The 18890-nt window shown below is 40.2% G+C and overlaps 2 protein-coding genes across 2 annotated transcripts in view; one reads left to right on the top strand and one right to left on the bottom strand.

Moving 5' to 3' along the window:
- PDZD8 (PDZ domain containing 8) overlaps nt 1-12603 on the top strand; it is a 59292-nt gene extending 46689 nt beyond the window's left edge. The window contains exons 4-5 of the mRNA XM_017809291.1: nt 6833-6995; nt 8030-12603. Of these exons, the coding sequence (XP_017664780.1) occupies nt 6833-6995; nt 8030-10218 (2352 nt within the window). The 3' untranslated portion in view covers nt 10219-12603. The remainder of the gene's footprint in view (nt 1-6832; nt 6996-8029) is intronic.
- Nucleotides 12604-14900: 2297 nt separating this feature from the next.
- SLC18A2 (solute carrier family 18 member A2) overlaps nt 14901-18890 on the bottom strand; it is a 28897-nt gene continuing 24907 nt past the window's right edge. Inside the window, exons 13-16 of the mRNA XM_017809138.1 lie at nt 18889-18890; nt 18825-18851; nt 18000-18133; nt 14901-16054 (exon numbers count right to left, since the gene is read on the bottom strand). The exon at nt 18889-18890 is cut by the window's right edge and continues 115 nt beyond it. Of these exons, the coding sequence (XP_017664627.1) occupies nt 15947-16054; nt 18000-18133; nt 18825-18851; nt 18889-18890 (271 nt within the window). The 3' untranslated portion in view covers nt 14901-15946. The remainder of the gene's footprint in view (nt 16055-17999; nt 18134-18824; nt 18852-18888) is intronic.

Raw genomic sequence — 18890 nt, 5'->3', positions numbered from 1 at the left:
AAGAAAGAGTATATTAGTTATTGTAGAAATCTTGATGCAAATTTTAGAATAGAAACAACATTAGACTTAAGATTTAGTTTCAGTTATGGAAACAATAAAAGTCAGATTTTTATTCAAGCAGTCTTTTGTTAATTATTTGAGAAAAGTATTCCACAAATCAGTAAACTAATTTCCAAGTTTGTAAATGTGTTTCCTAGTATACCTTGGTTTCTTAAAATATGGTATTACTTCTAGGTGTGATGTATACTGAGGATTTAAGTAGCCAGTGTATTATCTTTTGCATTACATTACCCTCAGCCTTTTTCTTATGAGTAATTTGTAATTAATGCCTATTTCTAATGGGGAGAAAATAAATATTTTAAAAAATCAGTTTTCAAGGTACAGTTAATTTGATTACAGAGCTTATGTCCTTTTCACTGTTTGTCATGCTGTATAATCTAGTTATTCTGTAAATACTAGTGTGGCTTTTGATTTTGTTTAAATCCTCTGTCAGCATGTTTTCCCATTCCTGAAGCTGCTGAAGGAAATGCAAGGTTGAGGAGATGAGGCACATGTCCAAGGCAGCCACTTCTCGGGTTTGTTCTTGACAGGACTCTGGCTGGTTTTTTGGTATATTTGAGTGCAGCCTGACCAGGGAGGAGCTGGGGAATCCCAGCCTATGGAAGGAGTTTGTGAGCAGGGATGTTCCTGATCTCAGTGCAGCTGTGAGTGCCCCTGGGTATCAATACCCTGCACACACCTGAGAGTGAACAGTTTGTGATGCACAACCAGCACAGACCTCCCTGACTGCCCGGCTGCTGGAGCAGCCCGGGAACAAGGGCAGCTCTGGAATGCACAGGAAACTTGCTTCTCTTGCTGTTGTTGGGACATTTCTGTGTGCCTGGGAAATGAAAGTGTGTGTCAGCACGGGTTCCTTAGTCAGGTTTACACCAGACACTTCCCGGGCAAGGTGGTTTTCTCCACTGTTTCCACAGAACACGGCGGGGGTTGTTCTGCCCCAAGGACAGGAGGGCTGGAGAAGAGTTTGGAAAAGGTTTGTGCTACTCTGGCACTGTATTTTTGGGCTTCAGGGCTGTGTCACAAGGTGAAGGAAAACATCTGCTCCTTTTCTGAAGCGTAGATTGAAATACTCTCAAAACGTTTTTAAAAATTCCTTTTTTTTTCTCTTAGTGTCTGGTGTTACTAAGGAGCATATCATGAGTTTGCAATACCTGTTTCCTTTCACTGTCTCCTCTGGCCTGTGCAAATAATCTAGCAATCGCTTTGCTGTGCAGCTCATATATAATGACTGCATTCAATAATAGGATTGAAAAAAGCAATAATGTTAAAGTCCATATTTTAAAGATATATGCCAAAAACCTTTTTTCAATAATACAAATATCTGGGTCTTCAGAACACAAGAAACTGCTTCCCAATTTTGCACTTTAATGTTTTGGGTTTTTTGACATGAAGTATTCCTTCCTTTCCTCTCAGCACGCAGGGTTGTCTGGGACAATGTAATACTTTACAGATAGATTCACAGTCATTATCTCTTCTTTTTCCTCCAAACACACTAGACTGTACCTTGCGAGAATACCAAAGTGCACTTTGGCAACTCAGATAGTTTGGATTAAAAATTAAAAACCAGATTGTTATCTGTAGTACAGCACTGACATGGATTCAGTTCAGTTTTTGGTACATACAGGGTGTTACATGCCCTGATAGGGAATATGAAGTATTTGGAAAAACATCGTTCTTTTAGTTGGTGTAAAGTCAATAAAATAAGATTTCTTATTTGTACTCTGGTGATCAAGCTTTTCTTAGCATTTATTGAAAAGAATGTGACATGCTTACTAGATTCTAATAAAGATTTACAATGTTAATGATTACAGATAGTTAAGCAAATATGGACTACTATTTACACAGTAAAATTAAGCTGGAAAAAAAAAATCCTTTTTAGTCCCTGAAAATAACCAGTTTGGTTTTTAAGAAAAAGTTTTATGCTCTAATTATCTTGCAGTGGCTTAATTTTGTGACCTGTCTATTTTTGTATGCATCCAACAGTTTTGAAAGTTTAGCTGAACAATGTTGCACTCTTAGTAAGAGGTTGTTATATGTACTTTTCTAGATGTTGCAATCTCCATATTCATTAATGGACATTATTTATTATGTCTTAGAAATGCTGAGTGGGAGTTCTGTGTCTAATGTTAATTTATGTTCCAGTGATGAGAATACAGTATTACTGGTGACATTCTTACCTCTGTATTCAAAAACGATCTAACTTCATATTTACCGTTTTGGAAGCAATTAGTAAATGAGATGGCATCACATTTGTCTGTTGCCTATAAAAGGGATGTTTATTTATCATCCCATTGTATTTACCAATTATTTCAGACTGATAATTTAGTGAAGCATTTGAAGATGAAAACTGCATCATGTTTTGACACTCCTGTAAATATTTGGCCATTTCAGTGGTATCAGCAGGCTATAAACTTCTGAACAGGCACTGCAGAGCTCTGGAGTCTGGTCTGAGTATGTTTAAAAAGGTTTGGAAAAATTTGTTTTCACTGCCATTCCACTGCTGGGCTTTCAGGAGGACAAGGCTGGGGTGAGGAAGGGCTGTGAGACACAACATAATTTTCTGCTGCATTGTGTTTGCAGAGCACACGTCCAGTATTGAACTGAGAGCAGCGCTGGGTTTTGCTCTGCAGTGGCTCAGACTCTGATGCATAGAAATGAACCAGAGCCTGTCCTGGGAAATCGATGCTTATAGACTTTGTCCTGGAAAAGTTGGGCAGTCATAGCTCCACATCAGAATGTTTTATTAATTTTAAAGTGAATGGACATTTTGTATCCTCTTCTCTTGTTGTTGGAGGTTTTTTTTTAAAATAATAAATGATCTTCCTTTTTTTTTTCCCCCAGGATAGTCATTCCTGTTTTGTTACATCTTAATCTCAGCAAGTATTTAATCAATTTTCGGGAGGCTGCTTAACTTTCTAAAAAATGGTACATTTTCTAAAGTTCTGTGACACGGTTTAGCTCTAACTCTTCCAGTATAAAATAGTTTGAATGTGTGCCTGTTGCTGACAAGGAAGTAGAAATATCTGCTTTGTCTTGCTCCTTACTGAAATAAGTACTAAGGTTTTCAGGAACTAGTAAAACAGAGCTATTAATTAGGTCAAATTAAAATAAGCTTGCTTTAATATGGTATAGCTAATTGGTTAGTTTTTCTCCCTTGCAGCGAGCTTCCTTGATAATAAATGTCCTTTCATTACCCACAATTTTCTTCTAACCTTCCAATACATCTTGGCTCTTCACATTTATTATCAAGTCTTAAATTGAGGGGGAGGCAGAAAGGCATGAAGTAGCTGTGCTGGGTTTATGAAGGTGCCTGGGTTTATGAGTGTACTTGTTAAGGAGGACAGTGTTTGAGAGCTTGGAACAGCCTCTACCTGCCTTGCAGCCAGCCTGAGATATTGTGGTATTACTTGCATTTGCCAGAAAGAAAAATCAAGGAAAATATTCATCTGGTTTGGTTTGATAAATAAAACCAGTTTACTTCGTGAGAAAGCTTGTGACTGTGCCAAAGTTAATAAAAAGTTGAGATGAACTTTGCTCATTACGTTCAAAGGCATCTCCTTCCAAAAAACAGCTTTCCATCAGATACTGCTGAAATATTGGAAGTCTCCTTGCCATCAGTGAGTCATCCCTGTTGTAATCTGTGCTCTGTGTCCCTGCATGGGAGCCAAATGTTCCGAGATACCTTCGGAGCTCTGGTCCCAGCTGGCCCTCAGTTCTTTCATGTGGTCTCTTCCTGGGGGAGGAGGGGAGAGTGAAATGCTGGGGATCACCTCGGGGGTTTCCAGTTCTTGCAGTAGGGAATATTTTCACTGTTAGATCATCCACTGTGGAGTTGTGCTCAAAGAAGTCCTTGGATTCAAAGGACACTCAGGAGGATGAGAATCTGTACTGACAAACTCTCTAAGAGCTTGCGGAAACATTTTTTTCCTTTTTACTGTCCAATGCTGCCCTTTCTCCATATCTGCTCATCATGCATTAGAAGCCACTGCCTCCTTTGTTCAGAACACTTTATGTTGCAGTACCAGCTCTTATTTGCCTTCTGACCTTCACTTCTCTGAGGCTTGTGGCTTTCTGAGGGAATCCTACCACTCTGTGCCTCTCCTTGAGTGGAGGAGAATATCCCCAGCTGTAAAAGAGAGCAGCAGAGTGGCGTGGGGTAACTCCCGTGGCAGTGTCACAGTGCCTTCAGGGTCCTTCAGTAGTTGGATGTTTTTCTGCTCTGCTCAAAGACTTCGGGCAAGAGTTCTCTCATGTTGCAACCAAACTTGGAGCAACGTCTCTTCTGCAGTGATGCCAAACCAACAGGCTGTGTGTCCTGATGGGCCAACACTCTAAACATGCTGTCTTACTAATGAGCTCCAGTTCTGGGCATTGAGATCCAGAATGTGAGATTTCGGACAAAACTATATATCATCATAATAGATTAATCCCTAAAGGAGTGTAATTAAATGGCCAGAACAGCATAGTGTGAAGAGGGTCCTGGGGTTTTGTTTTGGGTTTTTTCCCTTCACTGTGGTGCCTAAGCATCCATTTCTTTCCTGAAGTTCTCTCTCTAAACAGCTTTCTACTTCAGTGGACTAATAGAAATTAGGGGGGAGAATGGTTATAATTTGCTTTTTAGCCCTTAGTAGTTTTCATGTTTGTCAGCGTTCCTTAAGTGAGAGTTTACTTTCTGATCTTCATTATGGTGGTTTCTTCTCAATTAAACACAAGGATTGGGAAATATTTTTTCAAGCTTAATCACTTACAGCAAGACTTACAAAGGAACAGTCATAGGAAAACTGAGATTTGAGTACTTGGACTCTGAGCAAAGCTCAGAAATTATGGTTTCCTCTTTGTTTGATAACTGTGCAGAGCTATATTCTCGTGATTTTTGGATGTTGTTTTTGTTGTAGGTTTGCGTGCTGCCACAGCAAATTCATGTCATTTGTGGTTTTGACAGTTAAAATATTCAACTAGTATTGTTTGAAATTGTAGTAATTCTTCATGTTGTTTCCATACAACACATGCAACATTTGTGAATTGCTAGCTTAAAGCTATATTGTATATAAATAAAGGATTAAGCAGAAGAGCAATTATTTTTTTTTAAATTTCTGTCTTCTTTCAGAGACATGCTTTTTCTTTGTTTCTTAACATTTAAGAGTCTATTATTTAAATTTTTTGAAATTTAATTATGCAACAGTTTTTGGTGTAGATGGGATTGACATTAAAACAAGCAAACAAACAAAAACCCACCCCAAAACCCTACCACAGTTGTTTCTGTAGGCAACTATTTACTTCTTTGCATTCTAGAAAAGCCTTGAATCTGGGAACTGCAATTAAGCTCATATTGGTCTTGTTATTCTGACATACATTACTGGGTATTCACAATAGAAGTTTGAGAAAAAAGACTAGGTGACTGTGGGAAATGCAGAAAATTAGTGACAAAGCTTAGAAAGTTAATGTAAATCTGCTTTTTCAGACTCAATGCTGTTCTTAGGTAAACTGCTGAGGAGCATAACATTTTTATTTATAAAAAAACTGAACAACAATTAGCAAAAAAATAAGATATGGTGCTTTTAAGATGATAGGAAAGGAGTGAAAGCCACGCAGCCAAGGGGAGAGCCATGTACTGACATTAAGGAATCCACTTTATCTGTGGAAAAGCCATTGTACAAAAGTAAGTAAATGAACACATCCTCCAAAGAGCAGGATCGGCTCCAGGCAGTTCAAACATCCACCACTGAACAGCCCCAGAGTAAATGCAGAGGGACAGAGAGGGCTGTCTACCTGAACTCACTAAATTGAAACCAAATATAAACTTTCCTATGGAGGCTTTCTACAGTGTCTGTCTTTCTGTTCTTGGGAATCAAAAAGGCAAATTAAATTTCTGTCCTTGAAGTTGAAACATATGAGTTCCCTTTTCAAACAGAGTAAATGTTGATGGAACGATAGTAGACAGTCATTTGAAACAGTCCAGAAGGAATGTGCTTTAGGGGGGAAAAAAAGATATTGTTGAATTCATTAAGGATTGTTTTTATTAAGAAAAAAGTTGCCAAAGATCTCAGACACTGAGGTCTGTAAACAATTGACCACTACTAAGATCCGTGCAGGAGTGTGGTATGAAACTACTACAGACATTGCACCTCAGTCTGCTCTTTCTTTAACAATAAGGTATTTGAGATTATGGAGTTGAAATTGTGTTTATCTTGCAATATAAGTATGAGGAAGGGGTCTGCAGGAAAGGGTTTGAGACTTTGAAGAAGTTTCTTAGGCTATTGCTAATTGAGATTTATTTTAAATATGCTTTAGCAATGTGTACATAATAGTTTTTCTCACTCCAAACACCTTCATGTAGACTACCGAAGAGCTGCTCATAGTACTAGGTTTTATAACACAAATGTGATATTCAAAATGATACCTAGATTGATGGTACAGTCCTCCTTCTAATAAAACTTCTTCCCAATGAAATGTACAATGTAGTTGTGTTTAGTTGAAGCTTTTTTAGACTGGGGCTTTTTATGAAGATCTCCAAAGGTGCAAACTTAATGGACAGACAGTTAATCTATTAGGTGAAAATCTGCTTAATGAAATCTGCTTAATGCGTGTCCTCATGTATTTTATTTTTAATAGTAATTTGCTTTTAATAACAGCAGTTATGTAATTTTATTTTAATTTTATTTAAATCGTATAATTTTATTTAAATTATCATTAATAGCCATGATGATAATAATAGTAAAAACAAAGCTTGCAGACAGCTTAACTGAGATACTTTTGACTTCTTTCTCTCTAGGCAGAACTGGTGAAAGGGAATCTCCAGAGCGTTGGGCTCACGCTCCGGCTGGTGCAGTCCAAGGAGGAGGATGCAGGGCACGTTGTCATCGAAACTGTGACTCCAAACTCCCCTGCTGCAGCTGCTGACCTGCAGAGAGGAGACAGGCTCCTGGCCATTGGCAGTGAGTAACGGGGCAGCTTTTATAATGTCTTGCAAACTGGGAGGACATGTCTGTGTGCTCTTCAACCAGAGTGCCTTTCTCAACAATTGCAGTTGTACCTGGCACTCCTAAGAAAAGCTAACGTTTATGTATTTGTGGTCACTTTTCTTGCATATTTATTTACTCCTTGCTAGGTAAATCCAAAATAAACTTGAATGCACATTTGACAAGAACAAAAACAAACCCCAAACAAACAAATAAAACCCTCCAGAACAGCCAAAACATTCACGTAACTGCGCTAGCAGGGAGTTTAACGTTTTTACCTGAGAGGTTTTACAGACCAGAGCTTAACAACTACAATGAGTTCTTGTGATTAGGTACTACCTAAATCCCCATTGCAGTACTCCAGTGATTTAAGAGGGTCTTCAGTTGCTTTGAACAGGCAATTGATGACTGATTTACAACAAAGGAAGAGTAATTTTTACTTATTTGGGCTGTGTGCTCATCAAGAGATTTTTAGCTTGCATGTAGTTTTTGAATCTTACCTTAGGCTGGAGATACGTCAAATGACTGGAAGTTCTGATGAGGAAGATGGTTCAGTTGGCTCTTCAGCCCCACTGAGAATGTAGCATCATGCCTATAATTTGCCAGCTTATTGAAACTATTTTCTTTGTTAGCCTGCTTTGTTTTAATTACAACTGTATTTAAAGATACCCACCTTTTTCGAGTCCTTTGTTAAATGTCTGCTGCTGAAAAGTCCAAACTTACAGTAAGACAGTCAAGGTTAAAAATGTTAGCATGTCAAATCAACAGTACTCCATAAGATTACAGTATTATTAGGAAACAATGAACTGGGTATTTATTATTATCTTTTCCAGCTCCTGAAGTGATATAGTTATATGAATAAAATGAAAGAATCCATCTGTTACATTTTAATTAAGCTCTGTCATAACTGATTTTCTTTGTTAGTGAGCAACAATGTTTGTTGACTCTTTTTGGTCATCTAGATTGTTACCATAATTAAAATTTAACAATTTTTGTCTTTTTTTTAATAGGTGTTAAAATCACATCAACTGTCCAAGTGTTGAAGCTCATTAGACAGGCTGGGGACAGAGTTTTAGTCTTTTATGAAAGGCCTGTTGGGTATAATCAGCATGGTCCAGCACTGCAGGATGGATTTGGACACTTGGAAGACACTGCGTTCTTGGCACCGCCAGAAGATGACCAGGCTAGTGTAGCAACTGATGTGGATAGCAGAGATTTTGATTCTGAGTTTGAGGACTTGGCTTGTGAACCACCTGACCAAAAAGAAGATCCGCCAACAAATCCGAGCCCCAAACGCTCAGTGGTAATATTGGCTGCTAAACCTCTGGGAACTATTTCCCCGATCCTGAATCGGAAACTGCACTTGGGAAGTCACCAAACAACATCAAAACCGCAGCAAAAAGACATGGCCAGAGTGGCAGCACCCAGAGGCAGTGAGAGTTCAGAGGCATCCCAGCAGTCGGCGAAACAGTCACAAGGGTCCACTAAGCCTCCTGTGCCACCTAGGCCACAAAGTAGGCCTAGTTTTTCTCCCAGCGAAAGCCAAAATGTGTTAGAAACTGCAGGTGTATGTTCTGATAAACCAGAGAGGCCACCTCCGCCTACAAATAATGGAGAAAAGTCTACAGAGAAGGTAATTAAAAATAGTGATCAACTAGAAGACCCAGCAGTATCAAAAGTAGTAACAACACCAAAGCAAGATCCATTAAAAGATGGACTTTCAGAAACTGCACGTAGTAGCAAAGATAGTGATGATCATCGACCGTGGGAATCACCAGAAATTCCTTATAAAACCCGGCAAGGCCGATGGCTGAGGACGAGAACATCCTCCTGTCTGTTTGAAGTAGAAGGATACCATAAGTACCTTAATGTTGCACTGTGGTGCAGAGACCCTTTCAAAGCAGGTGGTTTTATCTGCTTAGGGTATGCAAGCATAAAACTTGAAGAAATTGCTTTAGATTGTATAGCTACATCCTCAATGGAATTTGTTAGGACATTTAAACTGGCTGCTCCTACCCCGAAAGCAGCAGTCAGTAGAACAGCACTGCGGAATTTGACAACCCATAAGGGTTTCAATGAAAAATTTTGCTACGGCGATATAACTTTACAATTCAAATACTTAAAAGAAGGCGAAGTAGATGATTCAGGCGTTGTTCTGGAGAAAGAGAGGGATTGTCACTTGGAAGAAGAAGCTCGTGCACTTCAGAAAGAGGATCCTTTCTTGGGACAGGTTCTTACGGAGCACAAGCATAACTTTCAAGATACTCAGTTTCAGAATCCAACCTGGTGTGATTACTGCAAAAAGAAAGTGTGGACTAAAGCAGCTTCCCAGTGCATGCTCTGTGCTTATGTTTGCCATAAAAAATGTCAAGAAAAATGTTTGACTGAGATGCCCTTTTGTGCCGGAGCTGAGAAGCGGCCCGATCGAACTGTGGGAGGTGGGAGAGCAGAGGGACAGGAGGCTCCCCCAGCCACGTCCTCTCGCGTAGATTCGGAGCCCAAGTCTGTGAACAGAACTACAGGTCTGACCAGGCATATCATCAACACGAGCACCCGCCTGCTAAACCTGCGGCAGGTCCCCAAGGCCCGCCTGGCCGAGCAGGGAGCTGAGGTGGCTGAGCCCTCGCCAAAGCACACCCCCAACACCTCTGACAACGAGAGCAGCGACACCGAGCTCAGCGGGCCCAGCAGCCCCTCGAAGCGCGCGGCGGGGACCGGGATCAAGCTGGTGCGGAAGGAGGGCGGGCTGGACGACAGCGTCTTCATCGCCGTCAAGGAGATCGGGCGCGATCTCTACAGGAGTTTGCCCACGGAGGAACGTTTCCAGAAATTGGAGTTTATGTTGGATAAGCTGCAGAATGAGATAGACCAAGAGCTGGAAAATAACAACTCGCTCGTTAAAGAAGAAAAAGAGACGAGCGACACAAGGAAAAAAGCCTTGATTGCTGCTGCGCTGGCCAAGTCGGGGGAGAGACTGCAGGCCCTGACGCTGCTGATGATCCACTACAGGGCAGGCATCGAGGACATCGAGTCCCTGGAGAACATGCTGTCAGAGCGGCAGGCCAAGAGAGGGACGAAGGATTGCGAGGAGTGCGGTACAGCAGAAGAGATGGATGGCGAAGATGTCAGTCTGACGGAGGCTCCGACACTGACCATCATATCGGAAGAACCGGTTGACCCACCTCAATCAGTAGACTGATATTTACAGATTTAGTCTTTGAAGGAATGGACTAAAAGAATGCTTTGCACTTAACTCCAAACACACACGAATTAAATTAAAACACTGGTGTAATGTATGTGTCCTGCTTCTCCACAGTTAATTGCTAATAATGGTTCTTCTCCAGCTACAGCACCATCATTTTGTTAAACTGGCTGGTTAGAACTACATCTTGGGGTTTATATTGGAAATTTATTTTTAATAACTTATTTTTATTTTTTTCTAATTATATGACCCTACCATTTCACATCAGTGTGTGTGATTTCCTTAATGTATTACTTGCCCCCACTTCCCCTCCCCTTATTTTTGGTTTTTTTAGCTGTTGTTTTCAATGGGAAACTGGCAGGATTTTCAAAATGTTTGGTTTCCATTGAACGATGAAAGCATTATAAGCTTGTTGCATGCCTAAGCTGATGACTGACCCAGAAGTCACTGAGGGGCCAGGCTTTAAGTGTCGATCACAGTTTTATTGTATGTCTTCTCAGTAGTTGTGTATTTTTTGCCAAACATATCGTGAAAGCAAACAAAAGGTCTTCAGTTTTCGTCTGTTACTAATACTGAAGTTAACACTGCATATCTTTTGTTTCCCAATTTTTTGTTAAATACAAAAACTTTCCATGGTTTGTGATTAACATGAAATATAGTAATGCTATGCTAAAAAAAATCCTCCTTAGAACCTTGGGCTATTGTATCCTGATTGAATAATATTAGATATCAAAGTACATGCTGGTATCTCGTAATAACTGGGAATATTTTTGAGATAAGAGGCTGGTTGCCTTCCAGAAAAAAAACATATGTTTAGGTATTGTTGTATTATCTGATAACCTGATAAAGGAAAGGTGGTCTTCATAAGAGTTGGAGATTTCATTGCATTCTGTAAAAAAAATGTAAGGATGGTTTAAGTAATAGAAAAAAAGGAATATTTTGCTGCAGACTATCATTTTGGAAAGCTTAAGGTACAAAATAATAGCTCAACATGTTCTCTAGACGCTTTTGAGTAGTCATATAGTGGTCAGTTGCATTCAGCTTCTCAGACAAAAGATACAGTCTGAGGACAAGGATCACCTTTGTCAGCAAAATGTCCTATAGTGTATATAACATGTTTGATTTGAGTCAGTATGTGAGTCCAGTAGAGACGAGGCAGAAGTTCAACAGCTGCTCTGGAAAAGAACTGTCTGGTCTTGTGCTATGTGTAAACTGTGGATCTTAGCATATCCTGGCTAAGGCCATTGTTCTTATTTATTTCCTGTAAACGTGTCTTTGTTTCATCTTCTGTGTATAGAAGTTTTGTACAAAATATCATCTTTATTTTAGGTACTGTGCTAGGTACTCGTATCATTATCACTGGTATCGCTGGTAGTAGAAAAAATGCCTTTGTGGGAGTGGAGTTTAAGATGGTAATTAACTCCTTTGATTTTTGAGGTCGTCTGTAATGTACCTCTCCTTTGGATTTGCTTCTCAGTTTATTCTGTGATGGGCAAAATTAAGAAGCAGTGGTTTTCACCATGGAACAGCATACCTGTGCTTCTAAAAAAAAATGGTTACTTCCATTCATGCAACTACTTGCACTTTTTTGTGAGTTCTGGGCAGTTGATACTTAGTTGATGTATGGAAAACACTATCCATGCTAAAACAGGCATGTGACACACTCTGAAATTAAGCTTCAGCAAATAATCGCACAGAATCAGCGTTCCTTACCGACTAAAAGTTATTTAACCTGTACTTGCTTGAGATGCATTTTAAGAGTTCCCCACTCCATTTCTCGGTGGCTTACCATTGGTGGTGATCTGCATTCAATCCCCAGCAGTGTTTGCTCTTATGGACTACTATAGAGGTTTTCAAATATATCCGAGTGCTTCATTTAAACCCTGGTGCACATGAAGGAGCTGTGAAAACAATGCAAATACTGATTTCAACAAAACATTCACGGTTTTAAATTGACTCGTGTAACACAGTGGGTAAGAAAAGCTGGATATAGTTTTCCTAAAGTGTTGCTGATGATGATGATTGTAAGAGGAAAATTAAACGTAGTGCAATATTTTTAAATATGCCGAATGGGAAAAGGGCAAAATAGTTGTATTTTAGTGGTAAGAAGGAAAACATAAATTTCTGTCTGGCATTAATTACAATAAACAGTGAATCTCGAGGGGGAAATTGTAATTCTACATTCCTGATGTAATCTTTGCTTTATGCTTGACTGTAAATAGCTGAAAATAAAGAATACCACAGAAAACAAGAATATCTTGACTTAATGACATCTGAATGGGTGGCAGCTACACACATTTGCAGAAAACCTGCCTAATTTGATTTTGTTGGCTATTATTTTATCATGAGAATAAGCTTTAATAAAATAGTTTTGCTAAATTATCAACTTCTTTGCATCGTGTCAGTATTTTTTTAAAGATTTCTTTTGCAGTAGCTTGTCATTTAAAGCCACCACTTAAAGGAAAGATCTCTGGGAGAAAACTGCTTTTTGCATTAACCTCAAACTACTCAATTAATTTGGCTTTTATGCATTTTCTCTATTTGCACATACATTTATTTTTATTCTACACAGCTTAATAGTAGGCAGATTGCTTTCAAAATGGTGATTTCAGTTGATTCTTTGTGTAGCTAGAGAATCTTATGGAATGCTAAGGACATTTGTGGGGTTTTTTTAAGACCTCTGAGCACTGCACAAATAAGAATTTAAGGCAGTAGTGGTGATAGTGACTGCTACCAGAATTACATCAGGGGAGAAAATTGCTTCCTCTGACTAGCTGTGTCCTTCAGAAAATGTTAATGGATGATAAACAAATCCTTACTTCTTCCTAGCTCATCTTTATCTATCAGCTTTTCCTTGTAATTCCCTACCTGTATGCTTGGGTTTTTTCCTCTCAAATTTGAAATAAAGCATTTGTGGAAGTTTACAAATACAGAGGAGGAATAAGTCATGAGAGTGAATGAACTAAGTGACTATCACACGTGAATTGACACAGATCAAAATATGCAAAATAGGAAAGAAGCCAAATTTTTCCAGGAAAGAATGGAAATTTTTGTATATTTTCAGCAAGTAAAATTTCTTCCTGACTGTCAGCAAAAAGTGTTTGGTTACTTATTACTCCAGAAATCCAAAACAACTGCTAAATATCTGTTTGGGTGTGGGGAAAAGTGGCACAGAGCGTGTAACCACGGGTGTCTGTGTGGCTCTGAATTCTGTCTTCCTCTGACTCCTGCAGGAGCAAGAGCAGAGGGAGTCACACTGAACTCTGGGGTCTGCTCAGCAGATCAGGGTGAGGGGCTGCTCCCCAGGGCCCAGCAGAAACCTGGCTCCATCTGCAGGAGAGGAATGGGACCAGTTAATCCAGCCTTTGCTCTTCTCAGTCGTGTTGCAGATTAATGCCAACTCCTCCTTCATTTTTATGTGCTCAAAACCACAAAACAAAGCAAGGAAGTCAGCCATTCTGTGCTTTTTTAAAAATATAGGTGAGTTTCTATGTTTGAATTACTTTTATACTTGTGAATTTAAGCAATACATTGTTTAATCAGCTGGCAAAAAAAAAAAAGAACATGTCCTGTAATAATTTAGAATTCTAACCTTGGTATGTTGTTTCAGATTTAATTGGATTAACAATTGGATGTTGACCAAAAGAGTTCAATGGAGTTAAGTGAAATGCCTTCCCTTGGGGCAAAGTAACATGTGAGCCCAATGTAAATAGTCATCGACCTGCACAATTGTTACTTACTCCGTGACTCAGGATATGACAGATCTTGGTTTGTGCTGCACTGATGTCTGTCTGCAAACACCTCAGCTTGGAAGGAAGGATTTCCCTCTGTGACATATGTCCAAAAGAATGCAGTTGAAAATACACCACTACAGAAACTCCACAAGTGGGTTTTTTTAAATCAACCCCAGGCCGAATTGCTTGGCCTCTCACGCCAGTTCAGCCTCTTGGGAGCTTTCTTTGACTCTTCACTCTTATTGAAAGAACTCCCAAATGTGTCTCCTGGTACTGCACATCTTGGCCTTACCTATTTCCAAGCAGTTAAATCTCAGACCAGTAGGCACATGACAGACTGATTTTGGAAGTATCACAGTCACTTAAACAAGTTTGATGTGTTTATAGCCTGGAGTGGAAATACTTGTCCTGAGTTACAACTGAACAGCTCTGAGGAGTTTTTTCCCACCACCTGAAATACTTGTTGGCTTTCCCCCCTTGGTAAAACACAATGCATAAGGCCAATTATGAGGGGGATTCTTTCTTTTTTAATTTTTTTTCCACTTTATTACAATAGGTCATGAACTTCTGTCAGATAACTTTATTTTAATGCGTTCTCAATGTGTAATTATTGACAGAGCAATACTTGAAGTTTGATCCACTATATTTCTCATATTTTCTGACCATAGTATATACGCTTTACAAAACTATATGTAAACATAGTATCTATGCTGTAGTACATAAAACATCTGCAATTACATGAAAGAAGGCACATAAAGATTTTAATTTTACAAGTGAAATGATACACCACAGATGAGAAGGACGTGGGGATTGTTTTAAAATGTTTTTTTCCCAAGTGTTTTTTCTCAGTGCAGATAGGGACTGTCTAATACTTTACCTGTATTGGACTGTGTCCCCAAATGTTGAGATTTAGACTGGCAACAAACTGGTTATTTATTCCATTTATTTTTTTTTTTTTAGCAAAGTTGATAATTTAACTCACTTTAAAAAAATAAATATATATTGAATTTCCAGCTATGTATGCAAATGCATGTAAAAGAGTAGTTTGTTTGAACTGCTTAAGTTAGCAGCTCACTGTCAGTGCCTGCTAAGACAAAATACTGTAATACTGCAGCTTTCCTTAACAAGTCACTTAAGATGCAACTAAAATAAAGTCGAGATACATTAAAAGAGTTAAAAGATAGAAATATAAACAGGGATCCTCGTGCTGTTCTCACTCCCTCTAAAGGAAAGGAACAGTGCATACTCATACCTGCTTGGTTACCTGGGGTGTGTTTGGGGGGGCTTCCTGTTGCATAACTGGTTGATTAAAACTTCATTAAATACCACCAATAGTAATACACTCCTCTGTTTATCATCCTGTTTTCCCCAACATTTCATGAGTGGTTCAGAGAGAGCTCCTTATTTGAGTTGGCAAGGAAATGGTGCCTTTTATTTATTTTTATATATATATTATTACAACCTGAAGCTGATGAAAAAAGTGACAGTGCTGTCCACACTGAATTCAGCCTTCAGCTCCTCTCAACGTACTTACATGGGTACCATTTTAAAGGATTCAAATTAAATAGGTTTTCCTTCAGCTTTGCCTTTTTTTAGGTTTCCAATCAGATTAGAAAGAAGGCTCTTGACAGTAACATATGACTGCAAATAAAATATGAAATACTGTCAACGAGTTAACTTTAAAAACCAAATAGTTAAAATTCACGTTTATACAGATTTATACTACACATTTAATAAAAAATATAGTGTAATATTCAATAAAATTAAATACACAAAGATTAACACTATACAAATCCTCTATAAAAGCTTTTCCCCCCTTGTAAGGCGGTTAGCAGTCTGCTTGATAACCACGGGCAGTGAATAATATACCTTTGGTTTGTTTGACCATTTCACTAGTAAATGTACAGTACAACTAAAACCTATTTCTGGATGAAATGTTTCACATGAACCACAGCATTTTGTACACCAGAATGTGTTATATGGCTTTTCTGTTATTCATCGCTCTCGTATTCTTCTTCTTCACCTATGGGGTAGGACTGGATGTTGTTCTGGGTGTACATTTTTGTTTTCACAGGACAGTTGTGATCCATGAGTATTGCCTGAAAGAAACCAGAGGCTGAGTATTAGGATTTCTGCTTAGCATCCAGCTGAGCCTGGGGCTGATCCAGCACCCAGCCCTCGCGCTGCACCATCCAGGGATTCCCCTCTTCTCCCTGGAAGCGGAACCCAAATTGATTCCAATTGGAGTAAATCGAGTCCGTGGGTCTGTGGGAGGTGGGATCTTGACCCTAAAGACATCCCCAGCAAATTTCTAACCAGTATTCCAGCCCATGTATTACTGAAATACATCTGCCTGCTCTCCAGTTCTAGTCATTTGCCCCGTGTTTAATCTCCATTAAAAGCAGGGTGGATGGTCAAGGGGATCCCTCCTGCCTCCAGCCAAGTCACCTGCACTGCTTTTGTCCCCGACCCCCCTTTCTGTGGGGGTCCAGAACTCCGTGACTGGGCTCTGCCGAGAGTGGTGCTCCAAATATTTTGCCTTGTCACCCATGGCAAGCTAAAAGTGATTGTCATGGTGAGGGGCCAATTACAATATTACATTCTTTGGGATGAATTTTTCCTATGACTTTTGGAGCAGTTGTGTAGCACATTCGTGCTGAATGTGATTAAGTTTGGGTTTTAATTAATGATGCAAAGAGCACGGTGCTGGGCCCCTCCTTTTGACTCTCTTCAAACTGGACAGAAATGGCACATCAGGTCACTGCCATCGGCCACCCTGGGAGCAGGAGGAACTGGGCACTTACAGGTACCTTGGAGGTGGCAGACCCTGGAAGGTGTTGGAGCCATGGGGACAGATCCTGTCCCTTCAGGGACTGCCACGTTACCAGTGCAGCTCTTGGCAGGGACCAGGGTAAACTTCGTAGAGCCAGCAAAGAGCAGCAGCTTTTTGGTGGTGTTTTCTTTCTGTTCCTCAGCCTCAATGTAAAAAAAACCAAACAAACTCAGCCTGCTCAGCCGGCAAAGGTCATGACAAGGGATTAACTGGAATCTCTGGGATTCTGCAGTCCAAATATTTGTGAAACAGAAGGCCTCTGGCCTCACTTGTGCCACTATTTCAGCGAGATTCAGTTTTCCACCCTCTGTGCTCCTGCCATACCAAAGTGTGAGCAGCATTTCTAGCAGGTGCTGTCCTTACCTTGCAGAGATGTGGCACTGCTTAATAAAACCATGACCATGCAAAATTACACTTTCTTTTCAGCTGAATAAACAATTAACAACTACATTTTGGACCCAAGTCAGCCCTGTTCAGAAAGCCTGCTAAAGGCTGTTAGTCACAGTGTCATTTTTGACTTAGTCCTCTTAGCCCCTAATTTTAGGGATGCATCACAACACGTTCACCTAATCTGAGGCTCATCCCTAAAGACCCACTGCAGGGCTGGGCAAGCTGCTGGTTTGGCCAAGAATCACTCTGCTTGCACATCATACAGTGCCTGGGGAGCACTGCCTGCCTTAAAAAATTAAGGCATTGGCAACTTTATACTTAAAAAAAAAGAAGAGAAGGCCTGTGGTACAGGTTGAGTAAGAGAAGTCATCAATGGCAGGTGAACAGTTTGGAGGAAGAAGAAGGAGGAAAAAATATGATGCAAACTATACTGTAGAGGACCATGGGAAAAAAATAGGTTGAGGCATGGGGAATAATTTGGTCAATTGGTCAATACAGTTCTGGCTCTTCAAGGAAAACAAAAATGCATTTTATACTGACTCCCCCAGAGCATATGCTGCTGCAGAGGAATGTCTGCTGGACCCTGTTTATTGATAATCAAATGTGTGCCTTTGTAACCTGTAACAAATAATGAGTTTGTCTTCATACATCTTGGACATAAAAAGAAAGGAGAGTTCATTCCAAAGATGATGCATGAGGGTGAAATACACTGTGCTGGTCCTATTTTGAGGAACTAAGAGGCAAAGATGCAGAAATAAATTATCATTTGTTTCACGGAAAAAAAAAAACAAAACAAAAGAAAGAAGCCAAGTTGTGCTTACCATTTTCTCCTCTTTGGCAGGTGGACTTCGAAGGAAAAAGCACAGGGGAGCGAAGAGGATATCCACAATCCCTATAATTGTCATGAGCCATGGGAATCCAATGGCCTTTGCAATGGCACCACCAGCAGAGGGACCTTGTGTAGATAAAAACCCTTTTCTGGAGATGGCTCAGGCACAAAATTTGCAGCAGCCACTTAAACAACAGTAATTTTATGTACAAAACTCCTGCTTTACAAATTGATTTGAGGAATGTAAGGACATGTTTGTACTTATAAGACTTTCCTGGCTCCATACTCCACACTCACTGAAGAAATTAGAGATGTTCCTGAGGGCACCTGAATCATGCACTCAAGGAGGCAGGGGGGCAGTGGGGAGTTGTCCCCCTCACAGACCACTGAGAGCACAGCTGTGGTGGTAGTTTTAAATGTTCAAGGACTCTTTCCTAGGAATATCTTGCATATCCTGCATATCCTGTCAGTGCCTGACAGCTTCGAGCCTCTCACAGCTAATGAAGTGAGCACGGCACCGCGGCAGAGGAGGGGAGCAGATGCCAAACACGATTCCCTCTGCTTTATTTCTTCCAGGAAATAAGAACCTGTGCTCATAAAACCTGAAAATGCCCCTGGGATTCACAGCTGGCATTGCAGCAGATCCCCTCTTTCTGGCTGTGCTCTCCATGCAGCAGGAGGGCACTCACCTATGGCAAAGCCCATGCAGGAGGGCACTCACCTATGGCAAAGCCCATGTAGAAGGGCACTCACCTATGGCAAAGCCCATGCAGGAGGGCACTCACCTATGGCAAAGCCCATGCAGGAGGGCACTCACCTATGGCAAAGCCCATGCAGGAGGGCACTCACCTATGGCAAAGCCCATGCAGGAGGGCACTCACCT

This window comes from Lepidothrix coronata, unplaced genomic scaffold, assembly GCF_001604755.1.
Source record: "Lepidothrix coronata isolate B3197 unplaced genomic scaffold, Lepidothrix_coronata-1.0 Scaffold25, whole genome shotgun sequence".
NCBI classification, from domain to species: domain Eukaryota; kingdom Metazoa; phylum Chordata; class Aves; order Passeriformes; family Pipridae; genus Lepidothrix; species Lepidothrix coronata.
This window is presented reverse-complemented; position numbering and strand designations above follow the sequence as displayed.